The 16767-nt window shown below is 44.4% G+C and overlaps 1 protein-coding gene across 2 annotated transcripts in view; it reads right to left on the bottom strand.

The window, feature by feature from the left end:
• LOC137570684 (cytochrome P450 3A9-like) overlaps positions 1–16767 on the bottom strand; it is a 68977-nt gene that overhangs the window by 21047 nt on the left and 31163 nt on the right. For both annotated transcript variants that reach the window (XM_068279384.1, XM_068279386.1), the window contains 3 exons: positions 13540–13667; positions 12025–12097; positions 5725–5885 (listed from right to left, as the gene is read on the bottom strand). In XM_068279384.1, coding sequence (XP_068135485.1) covers positions 5725–5885; positions 12025–12097; positions 13540–13667 — 362 coding nt within the window. The remainder of the gene's footprint in view (positions 1–5724; positions 5886–12024; positions 12098–13539; positions 13668–16767) is intronic.

The raw sequence follows: 16767 nt of genomic DNA, 5'->3' as shown, positions 1-16767 counted from the left end.
TGCTACCCATCAGATCAGACCCCAATCTGCCCCTTGCGGGCACCCAATCACCCGCCCACACCCTCAGATAGCCCCCCCAGACCCCCTCTGATCAACTCGCCAGTGCATTGCTTGCATATATTCCCCCCTCTAATCACACCTTGAGACACCCATCAATCACCTCCTGTCACCTCCCTAGCACTCCTATCCATCAGATCAGGCCCTAATCTGCCACATTTTAGAAAGAAGACACCCCAAGGTATTCAATTAGGTGTATGATGAGTTCATAGAAGATTTTATTTTTTGTCACAAGTTAGTGTAAAATGACACTTTGTAAAAAAAAACAATAAAAATCAATTTCCGCTAACTTGTGACAAAAAATAAAATCTTCTATGAACTCACCATACTCCTAACAGAATATCTTGGGGTCTCTTCTTTCTAAAATGGGGTCACTTGTGGGGTTCCTATTCTGCCCTAGCATTTTAGGGGCCCAAAACCGTTAGTAGTCAAGAAACCAAATGCCTCAAAATGACCTGTGAATAGGACGTTGGGCCCCTTAGCGCACCTAAGCTGCAAAAAAGTGTCCCACATGTGGTATCGCCGTACTCAGGAGAAGTAGTATAATGCGTTTTGGAGTGTATTTTTACACATACCCATGCTGGGTGGGAGAAATATCTCTGTAAATGACAATTTTTTTTTTACACACAATTGTCCATTTACAGAGATATTTCTCCCACCCAGCATGGGTATGTGTAAAAATACACCCCAAAACACATTATACTACTTCACCTGAGTACGGCAATACCACATGTGTGACACTTTTTTGCAGCCTAGGTGCGCTAAGGGGCCCAACGTCATCTTCACAGGTCATTTTGAGGCATTTGGTTTCTAGACTACTCTTCATGGTTTAGGTCCCCTAAAATGCCAGGGCAGTATAGGAACCCCACAAGTGACCCCATTTTAGAAAGAAGACACCCCAAGGTATTTCATTAGTTGTATGGTGAGTTCATAGAACATTTTATTTTTTGTCACAAGTTAGTGGAAAATGACACTTTGTGAAAAAAAAACAATAAAAATCAATTTTCGCTAACTTGTGACAAAGAATCAAATCTTCTTTGAACTCACCATACTCCTAATGGAATACCTTGGGGTGTCTTCTTTCTAAAATCGGGTCACTTGTCGGGTTCCAATACTGGCCTTGCATTTTAGGGGCCCTAAAGCGTGAGGAGTAGTCTAGAAACCAAATGCTTCAAAATGACCTGTAAAATCCTATAGGTACTCATTGGACTTTGGGCCCCTTAGCGCACCTAGGCTGCAAAAAAGTGTCACACATGTGGTATCCCCATACTTAGGATAAGTAGTATAATGTGTTTTGGGGTGTATTTTTACACATACCTATGCTGGGTGGGAGAATTATCTCTGTAAATGGACAATTGTGTGTAAAAAGAAATCAAAAAATTGTAATTTACAGAGATATTTCTTCCACCCAGCATGGGATATATATAAAAATACACCACAAAAAACATTATACTACTTCTCCTGAGTACGGCAATACCACATGTGTGACACTTTTTTGCAGCCTAGGTGCGCTAAGGGGCCAAACGTCCTATGAGTACCTTTAGGATTTTACAGGTCATTTTGAGACGTTTGATTTCAAGACTACTCCTCACGGTTTAGGGCCCCTAAAATCCCAGGGCAGTATAGGAACCCCACAAATGACCCCATTTTCGAAAGAAGACACCCCAAGGTATTCCGTTAGGAGTATGGTGAGCTCATAAATGACACTTTGTGAAAAAAAACAGTAAAAATCTATTTCCGCTAACTTGTGACAAAAAATAAAATCTTCTATGTACTCACCATACTCCTAACAGAATACCTTGGGGTGTCTTCTTTCTAAAATGGGGCGATTTGTGGGGTTCCTATACTGCCCTGGCATTTTAGGGGCCCTAAAGCGTGAAGAGTAGTCTAGAAACCAAATGCTTCAAAATGACCTGTGAAATCCTAAAGGTACTCATAGGACGTTGGGCCCCTTAGTGCACCTAGGCTACAAAAAAGTGTTACACATGTGGTACCGCCGTACTCAGGAGAAGTAGTTTAATGTGTTTTGGGGTGTATTTTTACACATGCCCATACTGGGTGGGAGAAATCTCTCTGTAAATGGACAATTGTGTGTAAAAAAAAAAATAATATGTCATTTACAGAGATATTTCTCCCACCCAGCATGGGTATGTGTACAAATACACCCCAAAACACATTATACTACTTCTCCTGAGTATGGTGATACCACATGTGTGACCCCTTTTTGCAGCCTAGGTGCGCTAAGGGGCCCACCGTCCTATGAGCACCTTTAGGCTTTACAGGGGTGCTTACAATTTAGCACCCCCCAAAATGCCAGGACAGTAAACACACCCCACAAGTGACCCCATTTTGGAAAGTAAACACCCCAAGGTATTCAGAGAGGGGCATGGTGAGTCCGTGGCAGATTTCTTTTTTTTTTGTCACAAGTTAGCAGAAATTGGAACTTTTTTTTTTGTTTTATTTTTGTTTCAAAGTGTCATTTTCCGCTAACTTGTGACAAAAAATAAAATCTTCTATGAACTCACCATGCCTCTTAGTGAATACTTTGGGATGTCTTCTTTCCAAAATGGGGTCATTTGGGGGGTATTTATACTATCCTGGAATTTTAGCACCTCATGAAACATGACAGGTGTTCAGAAAAGTCAGAGATGCTTAAAAATGGGAAAATTCACTTTTGGCACCATAGTTTGTAAACGCTATAACTTTTACCCAAACCAATAAATATACACTTATTGGATTTTTTTTTTATCAAAGACAAGTAGCAGAATAAATTTGGACAAAAATGTATATAGAAATGTTACTTTATTTGAAAAACGTCAGCACAGAAAGTTAAAAAAATCATTTTTTTGACAAAATTCATGTCTTTTTTTATGAATATATTAAAAACTAAAAATCACAGCAGCAATCAAATAGCACCAAAAGAAAGCTGTATTAGTGACAAGAAAAGGATGGAAAATTCATTTAGATGGTAGGTTGTATGACCGAGCAATAAACCGTGAAAGCTGCAGTGGTCTGAATGGAAAAAAAGGCTCTGGTCCTTAAGGGGTAGAAAGACTGTGGTCCTCAAGTGGTTAATAATATTAGATCAGATCCTCCATGAAGGGGAAAAGACTGCACCTGATTGGAAAATGACTAACTGATCAGTTAGACTATGATCACAGTAGTCAAACAAGCTTGTGGGGCATTAATAGTCTTCCCTCCCCTCCTCATGATCACACAGACCAGCGATCAATATCTTCCTCAACAATGCCAATATCTGCTTCACAGCATGCAGTTCACATTAAAGTGCATGAGTGTTGTATATCTCAAAAACAAGCATGTAGCTCTCACTGCGCGTTAACTAGCAAATTATATTTAACATATGAATATATTGATTTATCCTCCCTGGCATGGGCGTCCATACGTATGGCAAAATAGGGCATTGGCCCTCCCCTGGCCAGCTGCTGCCCCCCCCCCCTAGCCACCCTAACATGGAAGGGGCCAGCCCACCCACCCTGGGGTGGCAGCAGAGAGAGAAAAGGGAGCGTGTGGACAGCGGTGGGGAAGGGGGGAAGTCTCCCCCCCTTCCCTCACCTTTGGGGCTCCCCCTCTCTCGCTCCCCCCTTTCGAAATTAGCGCTGCGGACGGCAGCGGTGGGACACTTAGCTATCCTCTGGCGCGAGTGACTCTCTCTCTGTGCGCCGCTGCGCTGGTCTGGACTAGACCAGAGCAGCGGCGCACAGATTCAGAGCTCACTCGCGCCGGAAGATAGAGTAAGTGTCCCACCGCTGAACCTGGGGGGTCCCTGTCACTACCTAACCTGGGGGGTGCCTGTCACTATCTAAAACTGGGGGTCACTGTCACTAACTAACCTGGGGGGCTCCTGTCACTACATACACAGGGGGCTCCCTGTCACTACCTAACCTGGGGGGTCCCTGTTACTACCTAAACTGGGGGTCACTGTCACTAACTAACCTGGGGGCTCCTGTCACTACATACACAGGGGGGTCCTGTCACTACATACACTGGAGGGTCCCTGTCACTACCTGAACTGGGGGGGCACCTGTCACTACATACACTGGGGGGTCCCTGTCACTACTTAAACTGGGGGGAACCTGTTGCTACAAACACTGGGGGGTCCTTGTCACTACCTAAACTGGGGGGCACCTGTCACCACATACACTGGGGGTTCCCCGTCACTACCTGAACTGGGGGGCACCTGTCACAACATACACTGAGGGGTCCCTGTCACTACCTGAACTGGGGAGCACCTGTCACCACATACACTGGGGGGTCCCTGTCACTACCTAAACTGTGGGGCACCTGTCACTACATATACTGGGGGGCTCCTGTCACTACCTGAACTGGGGGGCTCCTGTCGCTACCTAAACTGGGGGGCCCTGTCACTACCTAAACTGGGGGGCCCTGTCACTACCTAAACTGGGAGGCTCCTGGTGCTACCTAAACTAGGGGGCACCTGTCACTACCTAAACTATCCAGGCCAGCCAGCCCAGCATCACCACCAGCCAACCAGCCCAGAATCACTGTCAAAAAAGCTACAGCATCACCGCCAGCCATCACTGCAAACCCGGCCACAGCATCAGCACCAGCCAGTCCACAGCATCACTACCAGGCCTTTCAGCCCACACATCATCCCCAATCCAGCCAAAAACAGTACTGCCAGGCCAGCCAGGCACAGCAGCCAGTAGAGGATAATTCAGAATCCACTTGAGAGATGTCTACCATATTAAGGGGGCATTCTGCCTATTTATGTAAAATGCTGTCTATTTATGTGCCTCATGACTGCTGAATTTGTCTTGTTGGGGGCCTCATGGTTACTGAATTTGTCTTGATGGGGGCCTCATGGTTACTGAATTTGTCTTGTTGGGAGGCCTCATGATGGCTGAATTTGTCTTGTTGGGGGCCTCATGATTGCTGAATTTGTCTTGTTGGGGCCTCATGATTGCTGAATTTGTCTTGATGGGGGGCCTCATGATTGCTGAATGTGTCTTGTTGGGGGTCACATGATTGCTAACTGCGAGACTATGGGAAAAGATGAATCATCATCATATGAGACAATAGCATTAAACCTACTTTTTTAGCTTTTTAAAACAGAAAATAAAATTGGGAGGTTCTAAAAAAATGAATACATTTTTCAGGAGTAGGATGGATGAAATTGTTTATCTTCACAGTTTACTTGGATTTTCCATAATGTTCATGTATGAGTTAAAACGTTTGTACAGTATTTAGTTTAAATTGCTGTTGGCACTTTGCGATAGATAAGTGACTTTTGGGTTGCAGTTTGGGCACTCGACCTCCAAAAGGTTCGCCACCACTGTCCTAAGCTAATGTCCCACTATTGCTAAGTTCAAGTAAATTTGTCTCCACCTGTGACCACACCCACATTCTGGTCCATGATCACACCCATTTTTCGGCGCTACGCACGCTACATGACGTAACCCCATTTTTTTGTGTGCTATGCGCGCCACACAAAGTACCCCCAATTTTCGGCACTTCTACCCCCTCCCCCTTTTTTTTTGCCCCCCCCCCCCCGGAAAATTTTCTGCGGACGCCCATGCTTCCAGGGCCTACCTGCACATTGTAAACCCCTGATGTTTCTTGCTATGCTGTCGTACTTACTTTGTGCCTAATAGTCATAAAATATGAGAATACTGGCTGTGTCCTCACCTTGTTAGGAAGATAGGTATCAATTTCTTCCTGGAGTTTCTGCTGAACATCAGGATGAGTTGCCAGGTTATAAAATAGGTAACATAGCAATAGACTGGTGGGCTCAAAACCAGCAAAGATAAACACAACAGACTGAGCCATAATCTCTTCATCTGTCAAACCTACAAAGAGAAAAGACGTTATCAATACCATCTGAAACCTGCATGTGTGCAGATGATCCTTCATTTATTTTTTTTATACAGTATAAATAAATTATCCATTGATCAAATAGAAACTTCCCACTGTGCCTGATCAGGCATTTTATTGTATTTTCTACAACAACAAAAAATTCAATAAAAAAAAAAAAGTTTAATTCAATTATTTTATACAAATTATCTTTTCCTAAAAAACAAAATATTTACATTTTGGTGTACAGCATTTGATTCTTATGCCTGTAAAACTCAATTATGTAGCTATTGTTGTTATTGTTATTTATTTCTGTAGCATTCTGTGAGGATCCGCTCGGCTGCCTGCCTATAAAGAGCTATGTTTCCCAGAGTCCTTTGCTGGTCATAAGGGTTAGTCCTGTGAGACACTCCTGAGTGTCAGCCTTACTTCTTGTTGAAGATAAGCTTAGAGTAATTCTCAGGGATTGCACTAGGCATCCTTGCTAGGGCAGTCAGGATTGTATTATTTGTATTGCCTGTTCTGTCTGTCTGTGGGGTGCTAACCAGAGCAGCGGTTTTTACTGGTAGGCCCTTCTGTTCTGTTGTTGCCTTACTTGGATCGCACTCGCTCTGATGGAAAGAGCAGTGGATCGTATCTCTTACGTATTCCTGTTTTCGTGTGTCTGTTTTGTCTTGTACGAACGCTTGCTGGAGGCTCAGTGAGGTAACCGTTAAGCAAGCGCTCGCGTCCTCTGTTTTATGTTTGTCTGTCGGTGGTTAGTTAGGCGTGCTTGTCTCTGTTGTGCTTATCACGCGGGGACCGCGCATAAACGCGTGCACTGTTGCAAATGAGTGCGGTGTTCGCGTTTAGTTAGCGTTTGTTATTTTCCTTATCTTCTCATTGTATGATTTGCTGTGCCTTTGCTACTCTCGTGCTCTGCCTTGCTGTAGCCTTGTGTCGCCTCTGGCAATCGCCTCTCTCGCGATTGCGTTCCTACTTCATATCTGCTGTTGTGTGTGCACCGTCGCGGGTTGGCGACTAGTTTGGTGCACACACATACAATCTGTCCCTGTGCTCATTCTCTTCCGCAATCGCTTCTCTTGCGATTGCATTCTCACTTGGTTTCTTCTGTTGTGTGTCCACCATCGCAGGTTGGCGGCTAGATTGGTGGACATACATACATTCCTCATCTGTGCTTATTCAGTCTTGTGTCGCTGTTAGCAATCGCCATTTCTGGCAATTGCCTTCTCACTTTGTCTTCATGGTTGTGTGTTCATCGTCGCAGGGTGGCGACTAGTTTGGTGGACACACATACCCTCTGTCCCTTTGATCTCTCTCTTTCAGGGTTATCTTGCCCTGCGTTTCTTCCCTTCGTACAATTCCTGTCTGGCGTCTGTGGCAGAGCAGAGGAGCTGTTCCTCTGCACTCCACAGCTCCACCTGTCGACAGGAATTTCCCTCTACAGGTGCATTGCACCTTTTGCTGGGTTCCCTCAAATTACACGCTTGTGGAGGATTTCCGCAGTGTCAGCGCACGCCTTGTGCGCTGATCACGGAGAGAATTCCACAATCGTTACACATTCCTTTTTTTTTTTTTTGGAAGCATGTCTTTATTTATTTTAGGCCCAGTTCATGCTTACTGTGCGGCTGATGTGCAATGTATGCAAATAATAACCAAGAAGGTGCAAGTGCAACAATGCACCTGACCCCCATGCAGTCCTCACGCAATCTACATATATCATCAGTTTTGTGCCAAAATACCCTTGCTCAGTGCAGATAAACCTTTGCACACTTTGCCACGCATAGGGCTATTTTTAGCATTTTCAGTTATAACGGAACGGAAACTTAAATACAAAATGGATACAAAACGGATACCAGCGGAATAGACACGGAACAGAGAGGGATACAAACGGATGGAAATTGGATCCGTTTTCACAGATCCGTTTACCAGAAAGTGCCAATATGAACCGGCCCTCAGTTTCTGAAAGTGGATACTGACAAAGAGTTTCCGTAACTGTCTGCAGCTCCAGTATGGTCAGAACATACCCCTAGAACTATAACTTCATCTCATTCGTAATTTGTAGCATATTTTATTAAACTAATATTCACTGCATAATGAGTGTTTGACCTGCTCATGAACTAGCACATGTACGTTCTAGCTTTAGCTTGTTAGATGGTCAATAGTCTTTACCAGGTCATATACTGTATGCTTTCTATAACCGGGAAATCCTTGCTCCATGCAAGAATAGGATTTTCCTCTTATTTTGGTTAAAATCTCGAGGGTTTACCAAGGTGGGAGATCAATTCTACAATTGTCACAATTAAGAAAAATATCTTAAAATCATAAACAAAATAAGGCAATGGCTAGAGAAGAAATCAGTTGCATAGACTGTTCTGCTTGTCTGCAGGACATAAGTCATAAGTACTGTGTCAAATTTTTACACTAAATCTAGTTTATCAAAGGATCATTACCACAAAAAAGTTGTAAAATTTAAATTGCATATGTATAAAATGTACATTTGTTCTAGAGTAAAATGCAATATTTTTTTTCTATTTTCCTATTACTAACAATAAACAGTAAACGTCTGACAGATTTGACAGGTTTTGGACTAGTCCATCTCTTCATGGGGATTCTAAAGGTTTTTTTTTTCCAAAAGCACTTACTGAGCAGCAGTTGCTCTGTCCAAAAGCCAAAAGTGAATAGGAAGGTGGGCCAGCAATGTTGCATAGATCTTGTATAGAGTGCTTTTGTAAAGAATAAAGGAAACACTGAGAACCCCCCATGAGGAGATGGAGTAGTCTAAAACCTGTCAGATCTGTCATAACTTTATTGTCTACTGTAAGTGACAGCAACATAGGAAAAAAATAAATCATAGTGCATTTTACTCTGGGAGGAATGTACTTCTTACAAGTATGTGCATACTTGTATTTTACATTTTACAATTTTTGCAATAGTGGTCATTTAACCAGTTCACCACTGAGGGGTTTTTCCTCCTTATGGACTAGAGCAATTTACACCTTTCAGCACTTCTCCTTTTCATTTGCCAATAACTTTATCACTTCTTATCACAATAAAAATATAGCTTGTTTTTTTGCCGCCAAGTAGCTTTCTTTGGGTGGTACATTTTGCTAATAATTATCTTATTCTAAATGCATTTTAACGGGAATAATAAGTAGAAAGTGGAAAAAAAATCATTATTTCTCAGTTTTCAGCCATTATAGTTTTAAAGTAAAACATGCTGCTGTGGATGAAAGCCACACATTATATTTGCCCATTGGTCCCGGTTATTACAAAATTTACATGATGTCCCAAGTGCAATGTATGTTGACAATATTTTATTTAGAAATAAAGGTGTATTTTTTTCAGTTTTGCATCCGGCACTAATTACAAGCTCTTACATGCAAAAATAACAGTAATATACCCTCATGACATACATATTAGCTACCTCCCGACCACGTCACGCCGATGGGCGTGGCCGCGACGGCAGCCCCAGGACCGCCTATTAACACCGATTGGAGTAAAGTCCTGTTTTGCAGGTGATCGTGCGCAGGCTGCGCGTGCATCTCCTGCTTGGTGGACAGAGCTCCGCCTTCAGTCTCTGAGCGGTGATTGCCACTCGCTCTGAGCGGTGATTGCCGCTCGGGAGACTGTTAGACAGCGAAACCGCCGTCTAATTAGCATGTACAATGCTTTATAAAAAATAAAAAAAACACCTGGGGGTGATCAGACCCCACCAGCAGAGAGCTCTGCTGGTTGGGAGAAAGGGGGGGGGGGGGGGGGTAATCAATTGTGCGCTGTGTCGTGCGGCCCTGCAGCTTGGCCTATTTAATGAAAAATGGCCTGGTCTTTAGGGGGGTTTAACACTGCGGTCCTTAAGTGGTTAAAAAAGTTAAGTCTCTAAGGTAAATATTTATGTTTTTTAATGTAATTTTTTAACATAATACAAGTGTGGGGTAAGTAAGGGGTTCATTTTATTGGGAAACGAAAGTGTTAGCATGTAATGTATTGTATTAGGCCCGGTTCACACTTGCGGTTCTCTGCCAAACGGATCGGATGACCTGACCGGATCCGGATCGGATCCGGATCGGAACCGTATGGTTCTGTTCCGGATCCAATCCCGATCCGGTCAGGTTGCATCAGGTGTGCATCAGGATGCGATCCGGATCCGTTTGGCAAAAGAGAGTAGAAATAAAATAAAAATGTTGGGGTCTGGGAGGTCAGCAGAAGGTGGACCTGTGGAATCAGGCCCTCCGCTGTTTAGAACTCACCTCCACCTCCGACATACTGCCAACATCTCCAGCACGTTAAACGTCACTGCTGCTCCACTCCAAAATGCTTGTCCATGTGTCCCCATCCAAAATCGCCGCTACAATACGCATAGGAAGTGGGGTAGAACATCCGGATTTTATAGCCAGTGTGTTGTGCGTTCTCATTGGTTTGTATTGGCCGGATGGTGCAGTCCGGCTCCGCTCCGGATACGTCTGCCGGAGGAGCCGGACCAAAAAATAGCGCATGTTGGGTCTTACGCCGGAGTCCGGATCCGGTCCGGATCCGGTCCGGACGAAACGGACGCATGTGAACGGACGCATAGACTTTCATTGCTATGCCGTGCGTCCGTTCCGTCCGTTCCGCATGCGGTCCGGCTCCGGCACGGCGATTCCGGACGGCGACCGCTAATGTGAACCGGGCCTTAGGGTGTAGTTTACTATTTGGCCACTAGACGTCCCGACTGTAATTTTTATTACATACACGTGCTACCGGAAGTAAGACCGCAGACTAGAACGACAATGGCGCAAACACCAGTGCTCAAAGGATAAACACTCCCTAATTCGTTACCAGGGGCGTAGCAATAGGGGTTGCAGAAGTTGCGACCGCATCGGGGCCCTCCCTGAACTACAGTATTAGCTCTTTATTGATCCTGTGCTCATAATAGTCACTTCTATAGATGCTTTGAATAGTGGTAATCATTAACAGACTGCTCTCCATCCCCTTCTTGAATCTCTGACACTGTAGTTGCCATTGGCAGGTTTTGGTGCCCCGTATCAATTGTTATGTATAGAGTTCTTGGGGGGCCCCATTGTAAAATTTGCATCGGGTCCCACAGCTCCTTAGCTACGCCACTGTTCGTCACCAAAAGAATTACCAGGCAATGGTCAACAAGAAAAAGTCTGCTTTTCTATCTCAAGAAATTGCAAAAACAGCCAACAAACCTGCCCAGCTATTCTGCACAGTTGACAGTCTATGCAATCCATCCTGCAGGAATCCCAACATCATATCCTCTAAGGACCTATGTGAGAAATTTGCCCTCTTCTTCTCAGGCAAAGTCTCATCTATTCGGTCTGCTATCAAATCCACATCACCGAAAGACCTACGCAGAGCCTCATAATGGATGCCATCACAACCTACCGCAGTGGTCTGACTTTAATGGGAACCAGAGAGGAACGGGCAGAAAAAATAGAACAAGATTTTATACATACCTGGGGCTTCTTCCAGCCCCATAAGCCTGGATCGCTCCCACGCCGCCATCCCCCGCTTCCTGGATCGGCGGTAACGGGTCCCGTCACTTCCGGCAGACGCGGCCAATTGTCCGCATCACAGGGGCTCCCTCCATACTCGTACGCATGAGGCTGCGCAGTAGGCAGCCTCATGCGTATGTGTATGGAGGGAGCCCCGTGTGATGCGGACATTTGGCCGCATCTGCCGGCCGACTGGCCGACTCGCGGCAATGACGGGACCCGGTACCGGCGGATCCAGGCAGCAGAGGACGGCGGCGTTGGAGCGATCCGTGCGTATGGGGCTGGAGGAAGCCCCAGGTATGTATAAAAGCTTCCCCCCAACCTCTCTGGTTCCCTTTAAGGTAATTACTCAGGAAGACATCTCAAACATCCTTCTAAACCTTCGCCAGACTACCTGTGACCTGGACCTGGTCCTTCTACTGAACTGAACGCTAAATTGATTGTTACGTAAAACATGTCAAGGATTTCTATTGTGGTGCTACAGTTATTATTTATCCAATGAAGATTATTGTATCATGGGGAGGATTTACATTTATACTTGTAGAAATATGCTATGGCGCAAATGTTTAACACTTTGAAATGTGACAAATATTTTTTTTGTGCAAAAATAAATCCATGCAGCAAAGGCTTCACTTACATTTCTGTTCTTTATTCAGAGTGTTATCATCTGTCCTGGAATCCAGCATGAGCTGCAGAAAATCTACTCGACCCTGTTTATGTAAGTAACAAAAGAAAAAACTTTATTATATATGCCAATAATATATGCCAGTATGGCCGACAACTGCTTGAAGAGGCTTGATTATTGCATTGCACAACCCTTGTGTACAATGCAATGTGAGGGCCTGTGTACACAGAGTACTACTGAGTTCAAGTTGCTTTAATAACGGGCTCTAGGTCTGTCACCGCCGCCACCTGTCAGCGTGCATGCACGCGCCTGCCCGTGGCGTGCACACACGCCCCCTGGCTGTCCTGCTCCCGTTCAAGCAATGGCTGTCCCTGCGGCACATGCGCAGTAGCGCAGACACAGGGACACACACACACACAGAGACATGGGATGCAGAGACACAGGGGTAGGATTATTTAGTATTTATATAGTGTCGACATTTTACTGTACAGAGTATATTGTCTTGTAACTAACTGTCCCTCAGAGGGTTCACAATCTAATCCCCACCATAGTCATATGTCTATGTATGTATCATGTAGAGTATGTATCATAATCTTGGGGCAATTTAGGTGGAAGTCAATTAACTTATCTGTATGTTTTTGGGATGTGAGAAAGCTAGAGTGTCTGGCAGAAACCCATGCAGACACATGGAGTACATACAAACTCTGTGCAGATAGTGCCCTGGCTGGGATTCGAACCAGGGACCCAGCGCTGCAAGGCGAGAGTGCTATCCACTGTGCTGCATTTGTGCACACCTGGAACAAAAGGAGCAAACTATGTTGGTTTCAATCCACTAAGACCGGGATCAGGGGGAGCAGTGGGCATGAGGAGAGCCTACTACACATGCCTGCTCCTCCGGTTTTGAATTTTTACAAGGGCTGCGGTATCCTTTAAGGAATCATGCAGTATTTCATTTGGCATTTGAACGGGTAAGTCAGCTCTGCAGTGCTACTCTGTATCTTTAGATTGGAGAGGTGCAGGGCCTCGGCTTAGCCCCCTCTCCTTTACGCTTTCATAGGAGATATAATTACGCTAGTGTATAGCAATAAGCATGAGGACCCCCCTTTGCTGTTTATTGCTCATTTTTGAATGTTTCTTTAAGGATCACCTCTTGCGTGTTACAAAAACTCACAGTTTTATCACATTTATCAAAGCACCTGCACTAAAGTGCATTCGCATTCAAAATCAGTTGCTATAAATGTACCAATGATTTTGCTCTGACCTAGGCCAGACCTAGAATGGGCCGGTGCACACCATGTATCCAAGTGACTTACTCCTCTCCTACTTTTACTGGTGGCATATACTGGCAAGTTAGTCAAATTAACTGTAACAAGTTAAACAAAATCTGGTCTGCTGGGCCTGCTCCCCCTTTTCCCCCAATAATGCACCTGAGTCTGGTGCTTCCTTTGCTTTTGCCACAATCCAGCTCAAACAGGTAGATATGCAGAAACATCCATGTCATAGATGAATACAGTGAACTGAACTTACTGAATGGTCGCCTTTCTGACGCTTCTTTTTGAAATTAGTGACAGCATTCATGTAAAAATCCAGGAAATCTTTTGGTATGAAATTGAAATCCAGTCTCTCAAGAATAGGTCCAAGAAATGGGAAAATCACTGTAAATGCATTAATATTTATAGTGTCAATAAAGCTGAGCATAAGGGAATAAATTGTATTAACAGTAAAAAGTATATCAGAAAGACTAGGTATAGAGTAAAAAAAAAAGTAAGTATTGTCAGCAGGGGCATAACTAGACTTAAAGCGGAATATAACCCTGCATTTCAACTTTGCTCTAAAACATTATTTACGCGTCTAGTGAAAAATGACGCCGGCAAAAAAATGGCGCCCCCTTCTGCCCGATATATGTTTAAAACGATATTTATCGTTTTAAAGGTTAAAATAGTGCAGAACGAAATTTATCGTTTTAAAACTGGGTTTTTTTGGGACCCCACGTCATTTTTTTTTTAAAATTTGCTATCAATTTTTTTTTTAATCTTCTGAGTGTGGGAAATAAATTTAAAAAAAAAACGACGTGGGGTCCCCCCCTCCCGAGCCTCTGTAACCCCTTGTCTCCCATGCAGGCTGGGATAGCCAGAATGCGGAGCCCCGGCCGACTGGGGCTTCGCACCCTGAGCTATACCAGCCCGCATGGTCCATGGTATGGGGGGGCTCTGGGGGGGAGGGGCGGCCAAGCCTCCCCCTCCCCCCCGGAGCCCTTGTCCAATCCATGGACAAGGGGCTCTTCCCCACCTCCGGTGCCCCAGGAGGAGGTGGGGGCGACGACTCCCTGGGGGGGGGGGTTCATGGTGGCATCTGGGAGTCCCCTTTAAGAAGGGGACCCCCAGATGCCCACCCCCCTCCCAGGAGAAATGAGTATAGGGGTACAAAGTACCCCTTACACATTTCCACAAAGGGTTAAATGAAATAAAAACACAACCACGAGAAAAGTATTTTAATAATCTTAATTAACCACAAATACTTACCTGTACCTTTAAAAAAATGTTCCCACGCCAATATATCCTCGGAAATGATCCAACGAATAACAATATCCTCTTATCTTGCGATCTTCAATTAACTTGATTGAAGATCTCCCACGCCAATTAAAATACTATACCTTACAATGCGTCCTGCGTAGGGACGCATAGCACGGCTCCCGCTGTCCTCCCCGCCTCCTCACCTGTCACCCTCACCTAGCCTGGCACCTGGTGCACCCATGGGTGCACTGGGTGCCACCCTAGGTGAGGGTGACAGGTGCAGGCAGGTGGGGAGAGATCGCGGGAGCCAGCGCTATACGTCCTGCACAGGACGCATCCTAAGGTATTGAATCAAATGAATCGATTCATCGGAGGTGGGGAAGAGCCCCTTGTCCATGGATTGGACAAGGGCTCCGGGGGGGAGGGGAAGGCTTGGCCGCCCCTCCCCCCCGAAGCCCCCCCATACCATGGACCATGCGGGCTGGTATAGCTCAGGGTGCGAAGCCCCAGTCGGCCGGGGCTCCGCATTCTGGCTATCCCAGCCTGCATGGGAGACAAGGGGTTACAGAGGCTCGGGAGGGGGGACCCCACGTAATTTTTTTCAAAACTTTTCCCACACTCTGAACATAACCCAAAAATTTTAATTTAAAAAAAAAATAAATAAAATTTTTCAATTTTTTTTTTTTAAAATATTGTTTCCCAGTATCTTTTTAACATATCCTGCAAATTTGGTGTTGCTAGGATTTAAGGGGACTTTGCTATTAACTGCTAAAGTCGGCGGAAAAAGTTTCCACGGGAATGTCAGTACGCGATTTAAATAGTTACATTTCCTTTGAAGATTTAAAATCGATTTTCTCAAAAACTATAAGGTCTTTTTGAACATTTTTTTTTCTTCGTGTTCCCACTATTTTTCTTAACATTCCCTACACATTTTGGTGTTTCTGGCATTTAAAGGGGCTTTGCAATTAACCGCTAAAGTCGGCGGGCGTTTAATTTTCCCACGGTCAGAAGAAGAATATTCAAAATCGATTTTCTCAAAAACTATAAGGTCTTTTTGAAAAAAAAAATTTCCTCTTGTTCACAATTTTCTTCTTAACATTCCCTGCAAATTTGGTGTTTTTAGCTTTTAAGGGGGCTTTGCTATTAAACATTAAAGCCGGCGGGCAGATATTTTCAAAACGGCAGCAAAGCAGGGGTTAAAACGAAAATTATCGTTTGGGAGCAATACAAATATAAACGATAAATATCGTTTTTAAAGCCGGCGTCGTTTTTTAGCTGTCAAAAACGAAAAATAACTAGCGATAGTGGTTCTCTATGGGGCGCCGTTTTTTAACTATGATAACTGGCGCCATTTTTAACGGACCCGTTATTTACAGTATATTATATGCAACCAGCATTTTTTTTTTTTACTAGACCAGCATTGGAAGGGTTACACAGTGCTTTAAAGTTCCTGGAGATTTCTGCAGTCGGAAGCTGACATAGATACATTTTGTTTACATAAATGTATCTAAGTGTTGAATGTGACTCATCTCTCTGACTGAGAAGGAGTTGAAGGACAGCCAAAGAGTGTTTAACATCTCTCAATAGTTACATATAACTAAATAGAATGTAACAATCTGAACTTCTGCATATCTCTCCACGGAACTTTAATCCTCTGTGTTTAACCCTTCCAATGCTGGTCTAGTAAAAAAAAAATGCTTTTTGCATATAATATGCTGTAAATAATGTTTTAGAGCAAAGTTGAAATGCAGGGTTATATTCCGCTTTAATAGGGCCCCCCTGCAAAAATGATAGCATGAGACCCCCTTGGTCCCTGAACCCCATGTGATCGGGAGCCGACGAATGACAGCAGAGAGTGCACTGTTTTTTGTGAGCGAATGGGGAGTTTTCTTTACTAATTGGCTGAAGGAGGAAGGGCCCCCAAAGCCTCTGGGTCCCCCTGCAAGGGCAGGGGCCGCATGGGGTGATTGCTACGCCCAAGATTATAAGAAAGCATGTCTACATTTATGGCTGATTTGCTTACAAAGCAGGCAATGTGGCACTTTGCTCACATACAGTATTACTGAATTATGCTCTCCTCTGAAAGTTTAGACTAACCAGCAAGCTCATGGTGACCCAGAACTCATTGGAGTGTGTAAGGGACTACACACTCCAATGAGTTCTGGGTCACCATGAGCTTGCTGGTTAGTCTAAACTTTCAGAGGAGAGCATAATTCAGTAATACTGTATGTGAGCAAAGTGC

The sequence above is a fragment of the Hyperolius riggenbachi genome, chromosome 4 (genome assembly GCF_040937935.1).
Source record: "Hyperolius riggenbachi isolate aHypRig1 chromosome 4, aHypRig1.pri, whole genome shotgun sequence".
Taxonomy (NCBI): domain Eukaryota; kingdom Metazoa; phylum Chordata; class Amphibia; order Anura; family Hyperoliidae; genus Hyperolius; species Hyperolius riggenbachi.
This window is presented reverse-complemented; position numbering and strand designations above follow the sequence as displayed.